General features: G+C 26.2%; 6 protein-coding genes across 6 annotated transcripts; 4 read left to right on the plus strand and 2 right to left on the minus strand.

Annotated features, from left to right (window-relative positions):
- Positions 1-63: 63 nt before the first annotated feature.
- On the plus strand, positions 64-2,274 carry OCT59_028628 (uncharacterized protein; the record flags this gene model as incomplete). Its single annotated transcript, XM_025312064.1, has 6 exons — positions 64-628; positions 697-776; positions 858-899; positions 967-1,018; positions 1,106-1,294; positions 1,370-2,274. 6 exons carry the CDS (start codon positions 64-66, stop codon positions 2,272-2,274), a joined length of 1,833 nt encoding a protein of 610 aa, XP_025165562.1.
- Positions 2,275-3,722: 1,448 nt separating this feature from the next.
- OCT59_028629 (uncharacterized protein) lies at positions 3,723-5,618 on the plus strand (the record flags this gene model as incomplete). Its single annotated transcript, XM_066147432.1, has 4 exons — positions 3,723-3,756; positions 3,829-4,025; positions 4,264-4,780; positions 4,870-5,618. The coding sequence occupies 4 exons, from the start codon at positions 3,723-3,725 to the stop codon at positions 5,616-5,618; spliced, it is 1,497 nt and encodes a 498-aa protein (XP_065994143.1).
- A 732-nt stretch (positions 5,619-6,350) lies between these two features.
- Positions 6,351-9,215, plus strand: OCT59_028630 (uncharacterized protein). Its single transcript, XM_066147433.1, has one exon. It carries the CDS (start codon positions 6,416-6,418, stop codon positions 9,038-9,040), a length of 2,625 nt encoding a protein of 874 aa, XP_065994144.1. The 5' UTR covers positions 6,351-6,415; the 3' UTR covers positions 9,041-9,215.
- Positions 9,216-11,061: 1,846 nt separating this feature from the next.
- OCT59_028631 (uncharacterized protein) lies at positions 11,062-13,299 on the plus strand (the record flags this gene model as incomplete). Its single annotated transcript, XM_066147434.1, has 1 exon — positions 11,062-13,299. One exon carries the CDS (start codon positions 11,062-11,064, stop codon positions 13,297-13,299), a length of 2,238 nt encoding a protein of 745 aa, XP_065994145.1.
- A 1,434-nt stretch (positions 13,300-14,733) lies between these two features.
- OCT59_028632 (uncharacterized protein) lies at positions 14,734-14,991 on the minus strand (the record flags this gene model as incomplete). Its single annotated transcript, XM_025328672.2, has 1 exon — positions 14,734-14,991. One exon carries the CDS (start codon positions 14,989-14,991, stop codon positions 14,734-14,736), a length of 258 nt encoding a protein of 85 aa, XP_025165565.2.
- Positions 14,992-20,650: 5,659 nt separating this feature from the next.
- OCT59_028633 (uncharacterized protein) lies at positions 20,651-22,069 on the minus strand (the record flags this gene model as incomplete). Its single annotated transcript, XM_066147435.1, has 1 exon — positions 20,651-22,069. The coding sequence occupies one exon, from the start codon at positions 22,067-22,069 to the stop codon at positions 20,651-20,653; it is 1,419 nt and encodes a 472-aa protein (XP_065994146.1).
- Positions 22,070-25,601: the final 3,532 nt, after the last annotated feature.

Here is a 25,601-nt window from a genome sequence, read left to right on the forward strand (position 1 = left end):
AATTCTTCAGTTTATTTTATATTATGGATACTAATTCAAATATTACTTAAAGTAAATTGTCAAATGACACCCTTTAAGCCAAGTACAGAATCTTCTCATTCTGCTACACTCATTGATAATAAATTATATATTTTGGGCGGAGTGGATTTAAACAGTAAAATGCTAAATGAATTTTTTTATCTTGATGTTTCTGTACCATTTAATACTCAAGAATTATCATGGCAAGACTTATCAAATATTAATATGGTTCCAATACATCATTCTGCAGCATCAGTTAAAGGTGGTCCGAATAATGATACTCTATTTTTATACGGAGGTGGCACAACTGGTCCAATACGTCAAATAATGGCATCGGTTTATACATTTGATTCACAAAGTATTGTATGGAGTATTCCAAAAATAGCTGAAGTTAATACAATTAGAAAATGGGGTTTAACGGGCGTTATTGATTATAATGGAAAAGTTTACTTATGGGGCGGAAAAATGACCAATGAAGTGTTTTCAAATGATATGCTTATTTTAGATACAATAAATCCTAGTTGGAATAAAGGAAGTATAGTTAATGCACCAATTCCGAGAGCTTATTATGGTGCCACTTTATTACCCAACAATAGGATTATTTATATAGGTAAGCAATTAATCATTTTTTACGTGTTTCATTTATTTATGGTAATTTATTCATTATTTATTACTTAGGTGGTTATAATGATAATACTGTTTCATTCTACCCCAAAACTGCCTATATTGCTAAAGGTACTGCTTTAACATTAAGTGAGGTAAAGTTTGAAAATTATACTAGTATATAAATACGCAGAAAATAAAAAATTTATTAATTATTAGATGAATTATTTATATAGGTCTATATATATGATACAATTAATGACAATTGGAACACTAAAGTAAGTAGTAGTAATTATTATAATGATAATTCTTAATCGTAAATCAATAATATTTTATTAAATTTAGACAACATCAGGAAAAATTCCTTCTAATAGAGCTGGTCATTCCACCATTCTTGGTATGTAATCAAATAAAAACGCTATGATTATTATTATTTTAAAAAGATTAATATTGAGTAATAGTAAATTTCACTATATTTTAATAGGTTTAGATGGTCAAAGAATCATAATGTTTGGAGGATTTTATAGTTATCCTGGATATTTAGATACCACACTTTACGTATTAGATTTAAATAATTATAATTGGTATATTCCAAAAATTTCTGGAAAAATCCCAAAGCCTAGGCTTTATCATAAAGCAAATGTAATTGGAAAATATATGGTTATATCATTTGGTAAATATAATATTTTATATTGCTGTTCAAGTTACTTTAATTGATAATTATTTTAATAAAAATATGATTTAATAGGTCAGGGTTATGATAAAACAGTTGAAAGTGATATATTATTGCTTGATATTAGTAATAATGATGAATATATATGGACGACAACATTTGATCCAAAAGTGCCATCCCCACCGCCATCACCATCACCATCACCATCACCATCACCATCAACATCACCATCAACATCATCATCATCACTACCTTCGTTATCACCTTCGCCTTCACCTTCATCTCTATCATCACCAACTAATGATTCAGGCAAAATAGCTGGTGCAGTTGTGGGAACTTTATTAAGCGGTATTTTATTATTAGTCGGAAGTTTCTTGATATATAAATGGAATAAAAATAAACAAAAACAAAAAACTATTTATGAAAATGAAAATGATAATGATCATAGTCAAGAAGAAAAGGAACTTCCCGCCATAAGAGATATTCATAATTATGAACAAGAGATCAATAATAATGAGCAAGAAATTATTCAAATTAATCAAATACCTAGAAATGAAAATACGTCTAACAATGAACCAATAATAATTCCACCTCCAATAATTAATAAAAATAATTATCATAAGCAAGAAATTATTCTATCACCCGAAAATGGAAATACAACCAATCATGAACCAATAATAATTCCAGTCAATGATTACTATCATGGGCAAGAAATTGTGCGAACGTTCCAAAATGAAAATACGACTAGTAATCACGAACCAATAATTCCAGAACCGGCAGTAGTTAATACTAATAATTATAATTATGGGCAAGAAGTTATTTCAACACCTAATAATAATAATAGGATATCAACCCAATTTTTAAAAGATGAAATTATTCAAGCTATTAAACAAGAAATTGGTCAAAATTTGAAAAATGAAATACTTCAAGCTGTTAGAGAGGAGAATTTAAATAATTTTAATGCTACAAAAAATAAATAATATAAGATTAAATTAATCGATTTTAATTTATTATATTTAATGACATATTTCGCGTCATCTAATGAGAAAATCGATTGCAAGTCACTACCTCGCTCTTTTTTAAATTATTTTACATAAAAGAATTTTTACATTGACTTGTCACAAAAATTACAAAAATTTTTATTATATCTTAAGCCAAATTTATAGTTTCTAATTTCAACATTATGTACAATGTCTCTAGTAAGTTATGATTATTTAGTTCTTCAAAAATAAAATTTCATTATAAATAAAATCTTTCCATAAATTCATGTTAAAACATATTAGAAAGAAAATAAATATTATATATAAATATGACTGATTATTTGCATAGATCTTTATTAAACAACCGGTAAAATTTGTGACTGATTAATTTCGATGGAATAGTAATAGATTTTGCTCCTAGTTTTTTTTTATTTTCGATTTCACTGTGTAAGCTATATTGGCAATTCCGACACTGGCTGTATGATAAACCCGCGGAGACCACGCAAAAGCAATCTCATTATAAAATTGTAATTACCGTAGATCTAAAATTTTAAATTGCAACGTCTTTAAAATTATAAACAAAATAAATAAATTATTTTCAAATTTAAATTGTATTTCTTCTATATGTATATTTTTATCAAACCAGGGTTCTTTATTAATTTAATTGAAGTGTAAAACGTAGGATGACGTCTATTATCAATTATTTAATTTCTAATTATTCGAAAATTAATGGATTTTCAGTAATTTTACCGTGGTAATAAAGCCGTCTTGTAAAATCTTAGTGATTCTGATCAATTAAGAGGATGATATATAACAAATGTCGGTATTGGGGAGAAAAAAATTATTAAATGACTAAAACTGAGGAATTAAAAACAAAAGCGAAACCTAAAAGTTCATCAAGAAAAGCAGAAAATGAATGATCTTTTCATGAAAATTCAACCATTTATGTTAGTCATCTCGTATGAATATAACCGATAACCATTTTTATTCTGGGACGATTTATTTTAATAAATCTTTGAGTTACACCACATAAAATGACTAAAAGTTAGAAGACACATATGACACATATACAATACATAGTTTGTTCCATTTTATAATAATGAGTTAGACTGACAAGTTGTGAGCCATATCACATATATTTTCTTGTATTTATCCCATATTTATATATGTATATCACATCATATCATGTCATATTATGTATATTATGTATTGCATATAAAATATCACTTTTGTATCTCAATGTGTAAGTCCGAGTCATATTATCTATAAGTGATTTTTTTTATTTAAAGCCCAATTTTATCCTATTTACCAATTTTATTTCAATTATATATTTCTCAATAATAATTATACCAATACTAATAATTATACCAATACTCTCAATAATAATTATACCAATACACCAATTACACCAATTTACCAATACAAATTACCAATAGAAATTCATCAACATGAGCACATCTGAGAGCTACCCTGGTCAAAATGGTAAATCTTGTGAACTGTATTTTGACTTTTATTATTATTATTAACAACTAACCATCCTTTTAACCTTTTTAGCTCTTATCTCTTATATAAAAGAGCGAAACAATAGGGTATCATATCGTGCGTTCTTGAACAGTCACCGTGATATCATTGTTACTTCAATTGCTACTTCAATTGCTACTTCAACCTCAGACAATTTGAATGAATATGATAATCTTTGGACAGCTCGATTTTTACATGAAGGAAAAGATATTGCTAATTTAAAGGATAAGGTGCATTATTTTTTTATTTTGCAAAGGGAGGGTAACCCCTATGTTGATCATTGGTTTGGCTAGGGGAATTACTGGGTTCGTTCGTTTGGTAGCCACTCCAAGCTCTCAATTCAGGTGTCCTATCTTTGTAGTTGGTAAAGGTCTGCTAGTTCTGGAGGAGGAATCTGCTATGTACCTTCCTTTATCACTAAATAAAAAATTAGCACATTGCTAATAAGCTTTATTGTTTCTATTACAGGTAAAACTAGAGCGATTACAACGTAAGAAAGATCTCCAAGAATACTGGCAAGAGATCATTAAGGAATGCGAAAAAGAAAATCTAATACCTGCTATTACTGCTACTACTCCTGACAAAGATCTTTCCAAATTTTCTCATAAGAAAACTAAAAACATTAAACTTACTAATTTCTGCTATGATATTCTTTATGAACTTGAAACTAAGTCTAATACTCATCCATTTTATAAATATGACGAAAATAAGGCTTCAAATAAAATTATAAATCATCCAATGGATTTATTTACTATAAATTCAAAGTTAAAAAATGATAAATATACAAGTATAAAAGATTTTGAAAAAGATATGCATCTCATATTTCATAATTGTTATACATATAATGATAGAGGAAGTGAGATATATAATTTGGGAGAAGAATTAGAATCAGTTTTTAATAAAATATGGGTTGAAAAAGTTATCTTTCAAGTTGGTCAAAAGGAAAAACTAAAAAGAGTACGAGATACTGATGATTCATCTACTGGTAAGTTATAATATTTTTATTTATTATCTTCATTTATTATATTTTTGCATTTATTTATTTATTTATTAATTTTAATAACTGTTCATTAGAACTTGTATCAAAGCAAATCCGGATTTTAGAACAAAATAAAGATAAATTAGTATATAAACAGATTATTAATGATACTCTTCTTGTTGCTACAGCATATGAAAATCTTGTTGCAGGTAATATTATACCTTTTATTAAAATTCTAAAGAAATTTTTGCAAACAAGATCACAGATGTCATTATCTTCTGCAGATGAACCTGTTCTTCAGGCAATTGTTGAAAGCCTTTTGCCATTAAAATATCATATTCCAGAACTTTCATTAGTAATGAATGGTAAAATGCTAAAAGGATTTGGTCGGTTTGGTTATTCAGATATTTTTGTTCTAAAAGGAATAGGAGATAGCAATGTTAGTTTGGAATTAAAATACATTTCATTGGTTGGTTTAGTAACAAATAAGGTTGGTGCAAATGATTTGGAAATTTTGGATAAAATCCTTGAAAAAGAAGATGAAGAACTTTTATTAAAAAGATTGTATACATACTGGTCAAAAGAGCATAAAAAAACAAAACAAACAACCATAGGTGAAGTAATGAATAATGGAATAAATCAATTGAAATCATATATGGATGTAATTTCAAAAGGAAAAACTATTGATTATTCCAGTTCAGGCATATTTGACAAACGAGTTAAAATAACTAAATCAAATCCTAATAAATTAAAAGGATTTGTTATTTTAGTTATTGGTTTTCGTCGTATCTTATGGAAATCTGTAGATGAAGTGATATCTAATTATACATATAATAAGGTCTAGATATATATATTTTTTTGATATTGGCAAGCTTAATTACTAGCAATTGATTAATCTCCAATAATATCTAAAAGTAAAAAAATAATGTTTTTAATAAAATATATTCAGATCTTCCATAATTATTATTAAAATTTCATCTTTAAAACATTCCATAATATTGTAACTTTAGTTTCTTAATTATTAAAATTTTTAAAGTCTTTACGCAAGGTGATTTATGAAAAATTTGTGTCAATTAAAATTATTTATTATATGCACATACTTGTGATACCAAGAAAGTATACAGGTTTCATATTAATCACGTTTTTTTTAAAGTGATGGATTGAATATTACATGTTACATTGTTACAATTTTCGGTACGAAATTTTTCCGCTATATTATAAGTTTGCCGGTGTTACCTGAAATGAAGCGGATATTTTTATCAATAAATAGCTTTACAATTTGAACAAAAAGAGATAATTTGTTTTAAGGCTTTCATACCTTATTAAAATTTAGTGATGTAATTTTTTTCTTATGAGATAAATATATTACAATTTTTACGTGCGGTAATAACTTAGGTAAAAAATTAGGTGTCTTATATTAAAATTTTGAACGCAGTAAAAGGTAAATTTATCACGTGATGTATTAAATCACTATGTTCGTGTAATGACGTTCTGTTTTACAAATTAAATGATCGGCAAATGTGCGACATTGTCGGCAAATCTCATTTAAATACTACAAAGCACGAATTAGGCGTAGTGTTTCAGCTTTCATAGCTTTCATAAGAATCTACGTAAAAAAAAAAACTTAAATAAAAAAACACAATGTCTTTAAAAAATAATATTTTAAATGATGATGAAATTTTTTTAAAAGAATTCTTAAAAAAATTTTATCGTCAAGTTTTAAAAATTGAGAATTTTACAAAATATGAAAATATATTAAAAGAATGGGTAAAAGATTTTCTTAAATATAATGAAAAAAGTCCTGAAATAATCTTAAAATTAATGAAAGAACATGAAGAAAAAGAAAATTGGTTTTCAAGTATAATAGGATTTTTTTATGAACATGATATAGCGATAGTAATTGATGATAATAATAATAATAATGATAATACTAATAAAAATAACAATTCAACTTTAGAATTTTATTTATTATCAATTTATAATTATAATGAAAATAATAATTTAACTTCTATTTATCAATTATTTAATATCATTATTTCAAAATATTTATTATCATTTTATTATTATAAGGAAATTATTTTAAATAAAAGGGATTTGATTACAAAAGAAATCGGATATTCGGAAAATTTATATGTAATGTCACATAATCAGGTTGAAAATTTTAATGGATTAGAAATAAATTTATGTAAAGATGAAATAAAAATTATGGAAAAATATTTTGAATCACAAGAAAAAAGTTTTAATGAAGTTCAAATAGAAAAGAAGAAATTAATAGAACTAAATAATTTGGGTTATTGTTATCAGTATGGAATAGGAAAAAAGAAAGATGAATTTAAAGCATTTGAATTTTATCTAAAATCAGCAGAAGGCGGAAATTCTGATGCACAAAATAATTTAGGTTATTGTTATCAAAATGGAATTGGTGTCACAAAAGATGAAAAGAGAGCATTTGAAGTGTATTTAAAAGCTGCTAATGAGGGTAATATGCATGCACAATATAATTTAGGGATTTTCTATCAAAATGGAATGGAAATTAATAAAGATAACAAGGCAGCTTTTGAATGGTATTTTAAATCAGCTAAAGGAGAATATTCACCAGCACAATATTTATTAGGTTATTACTACCAAAATGAAATTGGGGTAGAAAAAGATTTAAAAAAAGCTGTTTATTGGTATATTAAAGCAGCAGAAAATGGAAATAAATTTGCACAATATAAATTAGGAAATTATTATAAAAATGGAGATTGTGTAGAAAAAGATGAGAAAAAAGCTTTTGAATATTATAAGAAATCAGCTGATCAAGAACATTTAGATGCTCAATATGAATTAGGATATTGTCATGATAAAGGAATTGGCACTGAAATTAATAAGACTAAAGCATTTAATTTATATTATATTGCAGCTAAAAAAGAGCATGTTATTGCACAATATAATTTAGGTAAGTGTTATGAAAATGGAAAAGGCGTAGAAAAGGATGAAACCAAAGCATTTAATTATTATAAAAAATCAGCTGATCAAGGATATTCATATGCTCAATATCAACTTGGATTTTGCTATCTTAAAGGAATTGGTATTGAGATTGATAAAGTAAAGGCATTTGAGTTAATTATGATAGCAGCCGAACAAGGAAATGCTTATGCGCAAAATTATTTAGGTTATTTATATGAAAATGGTGAAAGTACAGAAGTAAATTTAGAGAAAGCTCTTTACTGGTATAATAATGCAGCAAAAAATGGGAACGAAGTAGCACAGTATAATTTAGGCTGTTGTTATGAAAATGGAAAAGGTGTTGAAAAAGATGGAAAAAAAGCTCTTGATTATTATAAAATGTCAGCTGATAAAGGATTTTCATATGCTATTATTCAGCTTGGAAATTGTTATGATAAAGGAATTGGAACTGAGGTTAATAAAAAAATGGCATTTGAGGTGTATAAAGTTGCCGCAAAAAAAGGAAATAGTGATGCACAAATGTCTCTTGGTTATTCATATAATTGTGGTTATGGAACAAATAAAGATTTAGAAAAAGCTGTTTATTGGTATCAAAAAGCGGCAAATAATGGACATGAAATTGCACAATACAATTTAGCTGAATGTTACGAATTAGGAAATGGTGTAAATAAAGATGAAGTTAAAGCATTAGAATTATATAAGAAGTCAGCTAAAAATGGATATGTAGGGGCCAAATTCATACTTGGATATTATTATGTAAATGGGATTGGCACTGAAATTAATAAAGAAAAAGGATTTGAATTATATAATGAAGCAGTTGGCAAAAAAAGTATTGATTTGTTTGATATAGATACAGATAATAAAGAAGCAGATTTAGATAAAGTTGGATATTTTTATTATAAAGCCGCAGAAAATGACAACAAATTAGCATTATATAAGTTAGGTGAATTTTATGAATTAGGAAAAGGTGTTAATAAAAATGAAACGAGGGCATTTGTATTTTATAAAGCATCAGCTGATCAAGGATTTGTAGATGCCCAATACAAACTTGGATATTTTTATAGTAATGGAATTGATGTTGATATTAATAAAGAAAAGGCAGTTAGTTTATATGAAATTGCTGCAGAAGGAGGAAATGTTGATGCACAAAAAAGCCTTGCATCCCTATATGAACATGGCGAGGGAACAGAAAAAAATATAGAAAAAGCTATTTATTGGTATAAGAAAGCTGCAGAAAATGGATGTTTAGAAGCTCAAAATCATACAAGTATTCTTGTACTTCAACAAATGTTCCTAAAATTTAATTTTTATTCCTAGATAGAAAATTGCAAGACATTTTTTTTAAATAATGTACCGGCTAACATTTACCAAGTAAGATTGTTACTATAAATACTATTATTATGATTGGTGAATTCACAATAGAACATCTAAAGAGGCATTTTTTTGTATCGAGTACTTATTTAACGTGTTATCTATATAAATAAATCTATATAAATAAAATATTCTGTTGCAACAATATCTTTTTAAAATGTTTCAAATAAATTTTGGAAAATAAAATTTTACAATAAAATAATAAAATGTAAAAAATCCTTTTAGAGGAATAAACAAAATGTTCTTACTCCAGTATAAATTAGCGCAAGAAAATATAAATTTGTGCATCTGTTGAGTGCTTATACAATACCTAGTGGTTTTGCTACGCCTATTAAAAAAAAAATAGCATTTTATGTGGTTAAATTTATGCCAATACTCTAATTAATTTAGATATTATTACAGTTAAATAAAATTCAGCGAAGGGTGCAATATGAAAATCAAGTATAAATTACGTCTGATCGCATTACCTACCATAAATTGGCTATGACTATAGTTATACTAGTATATACGACTTATATATTAGTGTATCGATTGCACTTTTATTTTATGCATCTTAAGAAAAAAAGACAAACTACCAAATTGTACCTATTCAACCATTTTATAAAAATCAAAATTTCTCTGTCTCGTGATTTTTTTTTTTTAAATAAATTGATGTTTAGTAAAGATCAAATTCATTACCGCCTTTTTTTTAAAAAAAAAGACTGTTAAATCGCCAAAATATATGATTGCGCGATATTTATCTTTAACTAGAAACAATTTGTACGTTTAAGTTCTTAATAGTTATGACCTTTAATTGTTGAAAGTAAAAAATTCAATAGTAATTCAATATAATATCTTGGTAAAGAAAAACTTACTCGAATTAGTTACTTTTGATTTCTTGTCTGCTGTCAATGGAACAAATAAATTATTATGATATCCTAATCTTTTTTTATTCAAACCTTTATTGCTTTTTAAATTAAACAAGTTATTTAACTAGTAATTTACACCTAATTTCCATTCTTTTATAATATCTTAATAAGTACTACTTCGTATGGTTCATTATAATTTTAATCTTTCGACCAGAGAAAGAATAAGATAAGCTTTTTTTTAAATAATAAGAGATGTTTATCTCTTATCGCTTTGGGCTTTGAGTTTTGGTTTGGGATTCTAAGGGGAAAAAGTGATCGTTATATTAATCTTGATTCGCTGCAATTTTATTTCTCGTTTATATGTATAAAATGACAATCTATTTAACTTTATCTGATTACTTTGAAATGGAATCACTGTCCATAAAACTTGTGATACGTAATGATTTAATTAAATATTAAATAGTTATTGGGTGGGAACAGAGATATACCCACCAGTAGCTGAATTATATATAGTTCAATCACTAGGAACATTGCGGTGACCAATAGGAATTAATATTACTAATACTGATTTCAATATTGGATTAAATCTCATATTCCAGCTAATAGTGAAAATTCTATAATTCGATCTCGTTAGATATGATTCTTTTATAACTTCGCATCATGTAATTAGCTCCTGAATAATAATAATTATTGGTAAAAATGTCCCAAATGAAAAATATTGTAACCCATAAAACTTGTGGTACGTAACGATTTAATTAATTTTAATAAATATTGTAAAATACAAGAGTTATAGTGAAAATTATTATAATTAACCTCTAAAATTATAATGCAAAATTTACATGATCGGTTCGATGAATTCATAAGTAAAAAAAAAATCAACCATTTTGTTAGCCTAATTTGGTATTACAAGCATCATGTATGATTTTTTTCTCGGGATCAGCTTCCGGATCAAGCTTTTTCCATCTCATCTCCTATCTTTAAATAATATGATCACGTAATAATTATAAGGGTTAACTTAAATACGAGTTTGATTATTGATTTGTTAAGAAAAAAGTTATTCTTCATTTTTTATTTCCTTATCCACCAAAAAAATAAAAAAAAATATTAGCACGAACAAACATGAAATATCAAACTGCGACCGGAACAATAGATGAAATAGAAATTTTGCAAAATGCTATTTTACGTGTAACCGTTGATAATTTTTCTCAAAGAAAAAGCAGAGAAACATTAATTGATGAGCATAAAAAGTTAGATAATTTATGTGATTCAAAGAAATATGTTGTTCATAATATCAATAAACAAGAGAATTTAACTTTAAATATTCAACTTCGGATATCAATATCAAATTTACAAGTTGATAATGTACCCACTGAAAGATTCTTGCTATGTCGAGTGATTTCCAGATTCGTAAAAATATATGCCCTTTTAGCTCTTGTTGAAGATCCAGAGGGTAATGTTGAAAGACTTGCTTTGTATAATTGGACAAAAATTCCCAAACAAGGTCAATCAAATACTAAGTCTATCGATCAATCATTTTTACCAATTGGAACTATACTTGTCATCAACAATATATCTTATAAATTTGCCACTGGTAATATAACCATAATTCGTTCTGATAACCCTGATGATGTCATCCTCATTGATCATAATAACAAGTTGTTTGATGACGATAAAGTCGTTAAATGGTCCACAAATGAAAAGAAAGTTGAAATAAAGAATGCCGATTATTTCCGTCGTCTTGGGAATGATTATTTTACTTCAAATAATTATATTACAGCTATTAATAATTATTCAAATGGCATCAAACTGGAGCCAAAAAATGTCACTTTATTTACTAATCGAGCAGAAGCTTACCTTCGTTTGTATCAATTTTATAATGCCTTAAAGGATACAAAGATTGCTCTTATGTATGATCCCAATAATTTAAAAGCAGCTTATCGCAAGGGTAAAGCTCTTTGTGGTCTCAATCGTTATAAAGAAGCCACTAATATACTTCAAAATTTATATCAAAGAATGAAAGGTAATACTTCAATTAAACAAATTACGAAGCATGCGGAAATGTTGTCTTATGAAAATGAAAATGGGAAATATGATTATTTACGTATCATTGATGAATTCCATGAGAGGTCTAAAATTAAAAAAGATATTAAGGGTAATGATGTTTGGATATATGAAGCAGGTCCAAGATTGGATCATGCTAATTTTTTAAATGAAAATATTAAGATTGATCTTATAGAAGGAAAAGGAAGAGGATGGATCGCTAAATGTGACATTCCTGAACATACTTTGCTGATGGTCTCTAAAGCATTGATAGTAGTTTTTACTAATGAGGTTTTAGGAACTATTATAAGCAAAACCTCAAATGATGAAACATCACAAATTCATGTACATCCGTGTGCTGAAGAATTAGCTACACGTATTGCTCAGAAAATTTTTGCGGAACCTTATTATTGTCCGGAAGTGTATCGACTTTATGATGGTCTAAATCTTAGTACAAATGAAAGAATTGAAATAATTACTAATAATATAGTGAGTTTTACAATAATTGCAAATGCTCTCAAACACAATGTTTTTGGTTTAGTTTATAGTGAATTTCTTAAAACTACATTAACTGGTGTAGGGCTGTGGACTTTACCATCTTATTTTAATCATGCATGTATTGATGAAAATGTAAACCAATTTTTCCTTGGTGATTTGTTGTTCCTTCGAACTAATCGGCCTATTTCAAAAGGTGAAGAGTTAATTATTAATTACAAGGATGCTTCCTTTTGCTATGAGGAACGATCAAGTTATCTTAAATCTATAAACATAGATTGCCAATGTAGAATTTGCAAGTTGGAAAGATCTGAATCACAAGAAATTAAACTCAGAATGACACAACTATTGAAAACTTATGATGAATCAATCAAACCTAAATTATTAAAATCGCATAATGTTGATCTTTCTCTTATTAAAGAATTAGAATATGTAATTACTGAATTACGTAGCCTTCGGAAAGAACACTCAGATCTAGGATTTAATACAATAGAACTTATTAGTACCCTGGCATATACTTACCGTGAAAGTGGTAATAACAAAAAGGCTCTATCTATTTTGAAAGAGGCATATGATTTATATAAAACAACTCATTTGAAAGAAATTCATAACATAATCCTAGATATTATAATTATCAGTTTAGATCTCGAGTTGATTGAAGAAGCTAAGAAATGGTTTGATATGATATTGAAAATAGTTGTAGAACCTATAATGGGCAAACTTGAAGATGATAAACCTAAATGGAGAAAAGAAGCCTTGCATTTGGCAGGAAAAATTTTGCCGGAAATAATTTCAATTGCTGAAATTCTAGAAATTGTATAAAGAAACTTTTAGTCAGACTGCTCATTTTAAGAACAAAACAGAATTTTATATTGTTGAATTCTTATGCTATAAACTCTATAAATCTTACTAAAGATATGTATTCTAAATAAATAAATAAATGCAAATTTCTTATATTTCTGCAATTATATTATTTTTTAATTGACTCTGTATAAATACGAATATCATTAAATTTACGGGCATATTTGGTATAGTGTTCATGTAAATCATAAGAATCTTCCTCATATATGTAACAACTTCTAATTACTTATATTTTGCGATGTGAATATGAATATGAATGTAATGAATTTTAGAAACCATAATGCTTTTTTATACATATATCCATGACGTCCATAGTTATTAGTTTCTATATCCCTATAAAAAATTTTTATCCGAATATTTCCATTATTTCTCCGTGTCTTCCGTAAAAATTCCGTGAAAATGATACATTCACGGAAAAAACATGGAAAGATAAAACACGGATCAGATTTTTTACAGGGTATGTATAATCATGCTTCATTTTAATTGGTAATATTACATTTATTATTACATTTAATCGAAAATGAAAAAGGAACGCTCATGAATGAAATTCTGTTAAATAATTCTAACTTTTTTTAAAAAAAATTAGGATCAAGTTATTACAGTATTTAAATTTTAAGAGAAAAAAAAATCATTTATTTATTTTATAAAACCAAGTACAAATAATAAGAAAATAATAATAATATATAATTACGTAACTAAAACGATAAACTACATAAAACATAGTATTTCGTAAAATTTCACCACAATCTTAAAAAAAAAAAGACGAATAGAACATAAATGTGTATAGTGTAATCTACATGTTAATCCGAATGTACGAATGTTTTTAAATACGACGAAAGGTAAAAAGTGTGAGGCTGTCAACGATATTTGAAATATTTGTCATAATCAGATTTTGCGTATTTTAGGATTCACGAAATTAGAAAACGATTTAAAATTATTTAAATTATTAGGATTGAATATAAGCGAAGAAAAAATATATATGAAATTAAATATTGTTATTTTTAAACGAATGTAATCATCATTAGTAAAAATTGGAACCATAAAAAATTTGTTTTACGAATGGATGGTTCGATTGCCTTAATGTATAAATATTGGTATGTCTTAATTTTCTAAGATTTCTACGTTTACGAAGGGTACGATAGGACGACGGGTTGGTCAAAGGAGTTTGTTCAGAATCTATATTTTTTCTTTGATATAGAGAACTATTGCAATCGGAAGTAATAGAAGAAAATGGCGAAAATTATAAAGAGAAATAATTCTTAAAGCAAAAAAATTGAGTTCGCGTGCTTCGCTTCTCACATCCTATTTTCTACTCAAAATTTTTTGGTGTGAAAGGCTAAAATAAAAAGTTGGCTATGCAGATAACTCGTACGACCCTTTTTTCTTGCTTAAAACTTACCATTTTCTTTCAAGTTGAAATTGGTGTAATTGTCGGGTAACTTTTTGCGACAGTTGTTGGGAATGCAAAGAACTTTTGTTGAATATTTCTTGTCTTTTTTGTTCGTGTTCTTCACGTAATTTCTCTTGACAAATATCGAGTTCTTTGCATACCTCTTTATGGGAAGAAACAATATTAGTATCGATCCATTTATAAGTTTGACTGAGATAGTTAAGCGATTGGTTGTCAGAATAAGTGACTGATGGTTGTTCCATTTTTTTTTACAAGAGCGAATTATTTAAAAATTTTCTTAAGCGTATCTCGTTTTTGTTTCAGTAAAATTAGTAAAATTGAAAACGAATGCAATTAAAAAAAATTATTTTTTTATTTTTTTTATTTTTTTTGGATTTTTTGAATTTTTTGGATTTTTGGGTTAATGGTTAAACGCCTAATAGGGTTGTTTTATATATAAAAAATTTTTTTTATTCTTGGCCTTCTGTTTTTTTTTTAACTGTAGTAAAAAATATAAATATATAAATGTATAATAATTTCAATCAAGTTTTTTTCTTAAAGTTAGGCTTTTCCCATACATTAGTTTGTATAAAAATATTATAATGTAATATAAAAATAATTTATTTTATTATGTTATAATATAATTTATATCCTATTTTTATTGTAACGAGATTAAATTATGATTAGTGTATAAAATGTTATTTTTTTGAAATTGTGTAAGGAAAATTTCCTTTCAAAGAGCTCACGTAGCTTTTTATCCTTTCTTTATCATATCAGCATTATCAGGTAATCACGTATTGTTTGGCGGAACCGAAGATCATATCCCAGATATTTTATATTAACCACAAGGATTGGTTCGGATTATTAAATAAGCATCCTCTAACGCGTAACAATTAGTTTTTTTCAATATTGGCGTTTTACGGAAAAGGTTCTTGTAATTAAGGATTAGTAATGAATTAACTTCTATGGATTAAATGAAGGAAACGCCCACTTAATTTCTGCAAATAAAAAAGCAACAAGAATCATAAATTGTGCATCTTTTAATCAATTATATATCTACTTACTATTTTAATATCATCATTTAATTTTGTTAATGTATTTATTTATTTTTTACGTCCAAAATATATTGAATTATTTTTTTTTTCCATTTGTATAAAAAAATTATTATTTGGCGTACGAGTCTAATTTTTCCATGCATAATTACGGTGTTATTTGTTATGTTGTAACAGCTTCTCACAGCCCTATCAGAAAATCATTTTGAGTAACATACGTTACCCGGATAAGTATTGTAGCGAACGATCGATCACGTGACCAAAATTTGGGCCTAATCACGAGGTGACGATCAATGTTCGAAATGTTGCATATGTTGCATATATGTAACATATCAAATATATGCAACATATCAAATATGTTCAACATATCAAATATATGCAACATATCAAATATGTTTAATTTATTTAATATATTCAATATATGCAATATGTTAGATATTTTTAGTCTGGTATTTTTACATATATATAGACCTGTAATTAGACCTGTAGTTGAATGAAATTGAAGTTCAGTAGAAGAGTTTTCTTAATAAAAATGGTTCTAATGATTATATTAAATAAACTGTTGTTTTAATTTAACGAAATATAAATTTGTTATCCTTTATTCGTGTTGGGAGTATATGCCGACGTACAGTGCTATACTACACGTCTGATTGGATTGTTTATTAAGTGTTTATACAAATAGTTTATTTATTGATTATACCCGCCTACCTAGTATGTACCTTCTGCTTACCCTTTTCCATTTGTTTACGTTTGTAAACGCTAAAGAACTGGCTATAACAGTATCAATTGTTATCAATAATCAAATTTATACTCTTGGCACAATTTGTCGACCATGAGTATAATTTCGAATTTATTATTGAACAAATAACCTAAAATTAATTCACTAAATAAAGTTATGAATTTGAATTTTATATATATATATATATATATTTTTTTTTAGACATATTAATTTGAAATTTATTAATTTATTAATAATTACTGATGTTAACACTAACCCAAATAAAAAAAAAAGATTATGCTATAGAATTGTCATTATTAGTGTAATAGACACAACATCTTGAAATTATTAAAAAAGTGATATCTTATTACTAATAATTTTGAAACGTGGCTCTTATATTTATATTTGTTTTTGTTGTTGTTTATTATTTATGACCCGAATTATAAAAAAAAGGATTGACAACGAAACACCAATTAAAAATTTTTTAGTGTGATACACTGATACGGTTATGATATCACGAGGATTCACGAGAGGGACATTTGAAACGGAAAAATTTTCGAAATTTGCCGGTCAAAATTCCGAAACATTCAGCCCCCGTTCTTTTTCGTAATTATCTGGCACCTTTTTTTTTAAAAAAAAAATCGAACAATTTTTTAAATCTTACACAAACAATAATATCCAACTTCAACCCTTTTCGTAATTCAAATTTTCGTCCTGAAACACTTTCTTAAAAACATTACGTAAATATAATAAAATAATTTAATTGAACATTTTTGAATAAAATTAATCGTTGAAGAGAAGATTTTAAGAAATGATTAATTTAGAAAAGGATAAAAGACTAATTCGAAAGTAATATATCACAAACCCAACTATGAGGGAGGATCGGAAATTGAAGCTTGGTAATTTTTGAATACAATTTTAGTGGCAAAACATGTCTATAATGAATGAAACGGTCGCTAACTTATTCAATCAAAGTAGAAAGTAAATGTTCAAATGAAAACATGTCAAAATTAAATCATATTATCAGCTGATGATTCTTCACAAGTAAATTTTTGATTTATATATGTAGAATATAATACGGTCGGTATAAATATCAGGAATATAAAATTTTTTACCGCAGCAAAAGTTAAACAACTATTCCATCATTAATAAGTTTGAAATATCAAAGAAACATCATAAGCATGTTTACAAAATAATAAGTAATACTAACCATTAATTGAGCGGTTATGCGTAAGCCACATAAACGCGTTAAGCCGTTAATGGTTAGTCCATTAGAACTTAGTTCCTATGAAAGTGTTGGTTTACTATGAAGGATAGATTGATAATAAAATATAATAATCATTATGTTCATATTTTTTAATAAACATGTGCGCATTGCACACATCACTTAAATTTTGGCGTGTGCACACATGTAGCGCACATGATTTTCAATATTGCTCATACAGTATAACTAAAAATAATCATGTGTGTGTGAATTTTGAACACTGATTTTGAATATACCTTCAAAATTTGTCATGTAAGTTATTGTTTCATTTGAGGTAACAAAGTAAAAGACTAATGTTTTGATTGTTTCGTCATAACGAAGTCATGTAGTCATGTGCATGACATGCTGATCACAATAGAAGTTATATTTAAAGTTAATTTTTACTTCCGCTTGTATGACAAAATCTTTTATTCTTTACATTTTTTTACAATGTCTTCAAAATTTTGGGCAGAGTTATCTAATGATTATGAAAAACTTTTTGAAACTGAAATAGGATATGATGTTGTTATTTATGCTGGAGAAGAACCGAATGTTAAAGAAATCCATGCTCATTCAAATATTTTGTGCATTAGGTCTAAATATTTTCGTAATGCATTTTCTAATGCATGGGCAGAAAAAAATGATGGAAAATTTATTTTAAGGAAACCAAATATTTCGCCTTATTTATTTAATATTATTCTCATGTAACAAGTTAATATCATACTATGTTATTAAGTTCTAAAAATACAAATTAATAATTATTGAATTATATTTTAAGGTTTATTTATTGTGGAAACATTGAACTGAAAAATTTACAAGGATCAGATGTATTAAAATTATTGATAGCTGTAGATGAACTCAATATTAAACAATTAATTTCTCATATTCAAGAATATTTAATTGAACATCAAACTGAATTTTTATATCAAAACGCAACTGGTATTCTTGAAACTGTTTATCAGCATGAGACATTAACAGATTTATGGAATTTTTGTCTTGAAAAAATTTGTAAAGAACCTAAAATTTTATTTGATTCTGATAAATTTATTAATTTAAAAGCACCTTTATTAGAATTATTATTAAAAAGAGATAATTTAAATATGAAAGAAATTGAAATTTGGGAAGGTTTATTGAAATGGTGCTTGTTTCAACAAAATATGGAAAATAATCCAACTAAATGGAGTAATGATGATGTTATAAGGATTAAGAGGTCATTATATAGGTTTATTCCATTAATTAGATTTTACGATATTGAACCTACAGACTTCTTTTACAAAGTTTATATTTACAAAGAAATCTTACAAAAAGATTTAATTCATGATCTTTTAGAGTTTCATATTGTTCCTAATATTAAACCTAAAACTAATATAGCACCTCCAAGAAACCCAAATTTAAATTTTATAATTGATTCAACTCTAACTCAATCAAACCATATTCCTCTTTTTGCTTCATGGATTGATAAAAAAGGTTCTTCGTATTACAATAATAAAAACATTCCCTATGATTTTAAATTATTATATCATTCAGGTCGAGATGGATTTAATGCTGAATCATTCCATCAAAATTGTGATAATAAAGGAGCCACTATTTGGGTAGCAAAGATTCAAGAATTAATTGGAGGATATAATCCACTTGATTGGAATGGAAATGGTATTTGGAAATCTACTACAGATAGTTTTATGTTTAGTTTTACAGATGGAAAAAATATTTCTACTGCAAAATTAGGTTACGTTGAAAAACCAGATAATGCTATTTATTGTGCTAATAATCAAGGTCCACACATGGGTTATTTTTACTGTAAAGGCGATAATAAATGGATAAATTATAGTAATTCTACTAACTATCCTGATATAGGTACTATTCCAACTCAGCTTTCAGTAGATTATTATAAAGTATTTCAAATAATTAAAAAATAGAAATAAATTTCAAACATTCAGTATTGTTCGTTATATAAATAAACGAAATTACTTGGCACTTGGCAATTATGCTAATAAATCAATTTATAATAAAAATTAATATTTAAAGTGTATCAATTATAGTTTTGTAATGACTTTATGTAGAATAATAGTTTGAAAAAGAGATTCGTTGCAAAAGTCTATTGAATTCATTATTTGTTATTTTGTCATAACCGAAATATAAAAAAATAAAATTATAAAATTGAGAATTTAGTGAATATACTCTCATAAATAAAATGATGCATTTATCAAACTTCGGATTTATTTATTTTCTTAGTTTCTTTTTATCATGATTTTTAATGACCGAAGATCTAATTCTAGGAGCAACTTTTTTATATTCAACTTATACATCAAGCTCAATTGAAACTTTTTCAAAATACTGTAGTTTAACCCGCTTTAAATTTGATAATTTAGTATAGTAGATACAGTTCTGGAGTCGTGAGTCCAGTAAAGCTCGTTTAGTACGATTGATGATCATCTAATTGCTAGATACAAAACATATTTGCAAATAATAAGTAAACATATAATAACGATTATATGATGATAATAATGAACGTAAAGTGATGTTGCTAAGTTACAATATTTTCCCATTACAGATTTTCTTGCAAATTATAAATGAAGACAGAAAAAATGCAATTATTGGCGAAAAATAAAATGGTTATGCGGGAAATTCGTTTGTCATACAGCTTTTATTAATATGCTCAACAAAAAATCTACCTATTAGCAATATCAACAGCGAAAATTATTTAGTGTTACATATCAAACGCATGGAAGGTCAAATGAATTAAATTCTTATAATTTTAAGATTATAAAGAGGGGTCAACTTTTTTTAAGTAGTATATACTGTACGTAAGTTGAGATGTAAGAAAATTTAAAGCTTAAAACAAAATCCAATTTTAAAAATAAAAAAATAAAGGTAGAGATTATAAAAATTTTGCTTTTTTCATTATCATATTACTCCCCCTCTTTTATTTTATCTATTGTTGCAAATTTAATAGTACCTAAATTTTCATATTTTTCTATCACTTTTGAACTATTATGAAGATAATATAAATGATATCCCATATCCTCAATAATTGTAAATGAAAGTAATTTTTTTGGTGACCTCCTTTCCCAGCATGCAAAGAATGATTCCAAATCATCTGTAGATGCATCTGACTTTGTAATATGGCGTATTTTTAATTCACGAAAATTACTTGGTGAATATATTGCAACAGTTTCAAATACTTCTTTTACAGATAAATAACTCTTACCACACCAAATTTTAATACTTTCTAAGTATTGACAACTGATAAATATAGTTTTTAGTACATCTAGATCATTATACATAAATTTTATGAAAAGACTTTTAAGATTTGGACAAAATTTAGCAATAGATAATCCTAAATCTTTGTTATATTTATTTGCATAAAACTTTTTAAGGTTCTTTCCATTATTTTCTAAAAATTTCAATACATATTCAGGTTTTGGACATTCACAAAGAAATTTTAAAATTTGTAATTTTGAAAAATTAACATATTGTAACTTTATAAAATCTTCAAATACTCCAGTAAATCCAATATAGAAAAAAAATGTCAATTCTTGTAAATTTGAGAATGAACTGATAAATGAGAATGATGTGATATGATAATCACTCCAAAGTTTTAATTTTGTTATTGTATGAGAATGTTTTGTTATGGCAGGTACAATATCTGTCCAACTTCCACCATGAAAAGCTGATAAATCTAAATCTTTTAAATTATTCTGAGAAGAAATTAAATCTTTTAACTCATTTATAACACTACTAGTATGAAAATTTACAGAAATAGATTGCAAATTATGGCATATTTGAGACAATTGATAAAAAAAATCCGGAGGAAGATCTGAACTACAACATAATTCCGAAAGATCTCTCGCTCCAGGAAAATGAGGGAAAGAAATATTAAGGTTACAACAATCATGGTAATAAGTCAATTTTTTCAAAGAAGAAATTTGGTTTGCAAACATTTTGATAATTTCATTTGCAACTAAAATTTTACTATTTTTGAAGAAACCATCAATCATAATACTAATCTCAGGAATTGAAAGAGTTTTGCAAAATGATGCATAATTAAATAAAAACGGTTTTGAAATGAAAATTCCATTATTATCATTATTATACAAGAGAATTTTTGATTCATTTGGAAGACAAGCAATTAATGCACGAAGAATTGAATATATATTGGATGGTCTCTTAAAATATAAATTGAAATCTAAAGCGTTCCTCCACAAAATTCTAACAGAAATTTCACACCAAAGACGATTAACTAACAAACATGAGTGTAAAGTGGATCTATCTATCTCTAAATGTTCAAAAATCTCATTTAAACAATCAACTGGAAGTTGACATGCCATTTTATTGTATTATTATTTCAAAAAGTAAAAATATTATAAACATTACTACATATTTATATTTTAAACAACCGGACTCTGGACTGTATTAATTGACTCATTATTGTGTAACAAATTTGATTATTGATCGGTATAAGTTTAAATGACTACGATGACCTTCCCTTAAATGAACAATCAGAATTACTAACTATTGCACAATGAAGTTAATTGATGTATTAATTATGATGATATTATTATTTAGTTAGCCATTTGTTATTTTGCGTTGTAAACATTATCTCTTTCAGCCACAAAAGTAGATCAACTAATTATTGTGGTATTTGTGGTGATTATGTATGGTTTTAAAGTAGTATGTATGATTCATATTTATTACATCCGTACTTAGATTACACTATAAATATAATCATAATATGTAGGTTTTTTTTTTTATTTCCGTAGTGCGGCTATTTAAGTTAAATTAGTTTATTATAAAAATGTATAATATTAAAAAATTATCATAATGAAAAAATTATACATATGTTGAAATCAATGTTATCAATTTTTACTCTTTATAATCAACATAGAGAGATGACTAGATGAAATAATTAAATCAATCATATCCAATTAGTCTATGATTAAGTCATACTCTTTAATGATATAGACGTAATGTATTAATTTTGGTTACAAAATTATTTAATTACATAAAGAAATACATAGATTGAATATATTGATAAACTATATCAATCTTCCATCTACTAATATTCGCTATTATTTTCTCTAGCGTATAGTGCTACTGCTAAGTTTTCTAGTTAAGTATATCCCAGTGTAACTCTCTTGGTTTATTTATTTTTATACAAATGTTTCTATTTTTCAAATTTTTTATTCCTAATTTCTTTTCCTCTTTACGCCTTGTAAACCATAATTTTTTCCTAACACTTATTCTTCAAAAAATTTTATAAATGATTTAGATAAGATGATATAAATTAATATTAATATCGATGACTAAGAACTGTAAAAATAAAGTTTATATCAAATAATAGAATCATCTTATTATTCCGATTACTCTAACTTCGCAACTATTTTTTAAATCATAAATTATCTTCATTGGAATAACGTTCCATAACATGAGATAATTTTTTTTGCAGAATTTGGAATGAAAAAAAAAAAATCACTTAATATAAAATTTATCATAAATTTTTTATAAGGCTATAAATAAACCATGTACTATTGGCTATTCTTACATGATGTGCAATTATTTAACATTATCTTTTCCTATAACGATTATATTTACACATTTTGACATTTTCCATGTTTGTGTTTATTCAATAGAAATGAATAAAGAGGTTACCAACGTTTGATTAGGTCCTTGATATATGTATTTTTAACGGATCACATTCCATTGTTCTATGTAGTACATCTCACCTTGTTGGCAGAAACTACGAAAAAAAAAATTAATAAATTAGTAAAGTGAAATCATCACACATGTGAATAGAGAAAATAAAATACTTACGTAAATATCTTTATAACGTTCACACTTCATAATGTGGTAATTTTTTTGAAACCAGAGTTTTACATATAACTGAATACTGAATATTTTTTTAATTCTATGAAATTTAAACTATGACTATGCTAGACATAAAAACATCGTCTTATTCGTACGCGATTTCTCCCATTAACAAAACAAATATTTCTACCATTTTTTATTTATTTTATTTTCACTTTAGAAAGGCGACCCGATATGGTCAAATTATCGTTATACAATAACCTTTAGAGGTTACATAAAATCTATCTAAAAAAATTTTACTAATAGAGCGTATCCTATCAAGTATCAAGGACCTACCTTATTCACACAATTTATCTAAAAAGGTGGATTTATTTCGTTTGGAAGGATTAATAATAATTTAGAATTACATAAGAGTTATACAATATACAATATAAAGAAATACAGGGTAAAAATACAAATATAGTAATTAATAAACATAAAAAAAAATAAAAGAAACGAAAAGGATCTAAGAAATACAATTAGTACGTGTAATTAAAGTTATATGTTAAGCTAGGGAAATGATCAATTTATCGGAATTTTTCCCAGAAAATTTTTTATGAGGAATACGCCATTATTATATTGAGTATTTAAATTCGATGAGATTTCAATTTATTAAAGCACTTTCTTTAATTTTGAAGATGGCCGCTATAGAACTTTGTGAACACGTGTTTTTGAGATTTCAAAATCCCATCCATAGCCACTTAAATTTTATTTCAAATTTACTTAAATTTTATCAAATTGCCTGAGCCAATACTATAAATATTGATTTCAATATATCCACTTCATCATCATCGATTCTTATCATAAGTCTTACTATGAGGTTTAGTGAATTTACTTATTGATAAAAAAATAAGTGACAGTTTGTTTCTTATTGTTCTTATACCAATTCTCTAGTTTCATAAATTTCACTTCAAATTTTTATCTGCATGTGAAATATTCTCTAATCAGATGCCGTTATTATATAATTTTTTATCGAAACAAATAAAATTCAGTGATGTAATTTGGATTCGCGCAGCGTACATTACTTATATTTCCTGCGTATTTCATTGAAAATGTTAGGCGGCATTTTTCTTAATAGCTCCTATCATTATTTTAATCTAATATATATAAAGCGCATATGAAATTATTAGTAGGTTGCGCATATGAATTTTATCAGCAATGATATGCGCTTTGTGCATATAAGAATTTTTTGAATCTATAATACTGGATGCAATCTTTATCTATATTTCCCATGAGTTCATTAAACTAAATTTTAAAGATGACTATGGTCCTCAAATCATCTCCTAGGTTATTATTATTTATTACTAACTCTGCAATCTTTGTCCATATTTCTTAAATCATTGGCTATTGATGGATGTATCAATGTCAAAATTTAATTGCTATGAAAAATTCCTCATCATCTTGATTTTCAGACTTCAAAATTTATAGTTTCTATCATCTGATATATTAATTAATCTAATGAGAGAACATAAATGGACCTTCATAATTCTCAAAATTATAACTTAAATTAAATAATTATTAATACTGTTACAATAATTGATGATGTATATTTTTAACTACAATTCCTATTTACTGTATTTTTTAAGTTGTATATAAAGTTCTTTGTTATGTATTATAACCACTTGTCATAATATACTATATATATAAAGTGTATTAGCCGAATGGTACAATACATAAAATGTGTGAATCCCAATCAGAATTATTATAGTAGTTTTCTGTCACTTTACTCATCTAAATTTTTAAGGTGATTAAGAACAATTGAATTTTTACTTATAAAGGTATCAAAATCCTAGCATTCTCTTTGGATTAAAAATTCTTCAACTCTAAATAGATACAATTTTAAGACTTGTTGGTATGAAATTTTGAAGATGACTAAAAAATTTGTTATAATTTTACTTTTGTTTACAATTTTAATAGTTGAAGTCTTTCAAAATAACCAACTATTCCACAATGTAGTTTTGTAGGACATCGGAGATATTGAGTGAGCTTTCAAGTGGTAGTCTTCAAATCCTGATC

Source organism: Rhizophagus irregularis, chromosome 8 (assembly GCF_026210795.1).
Source record: "Rhizophagus irregularis chromosome 8, complete sequence".
NCBI classification, from domain to species: domain Eukaryota; kingdom Fungi; phylum Glomeromycota; class Glomeromycetes; order Glomerales; family Glomeraceae; genus Rhizophagus; species Rhizophagus irregularis.

What these genes read in the sequence shown, in the direction of transcription:
- OCT59_028630 (XM_066147433.1), top strand. Translation starts at nt 6,416, where the DNA reads ATGTCTTTAAAAAATAATATTTTAAATGATGATGAAATTTTTTTAAAA.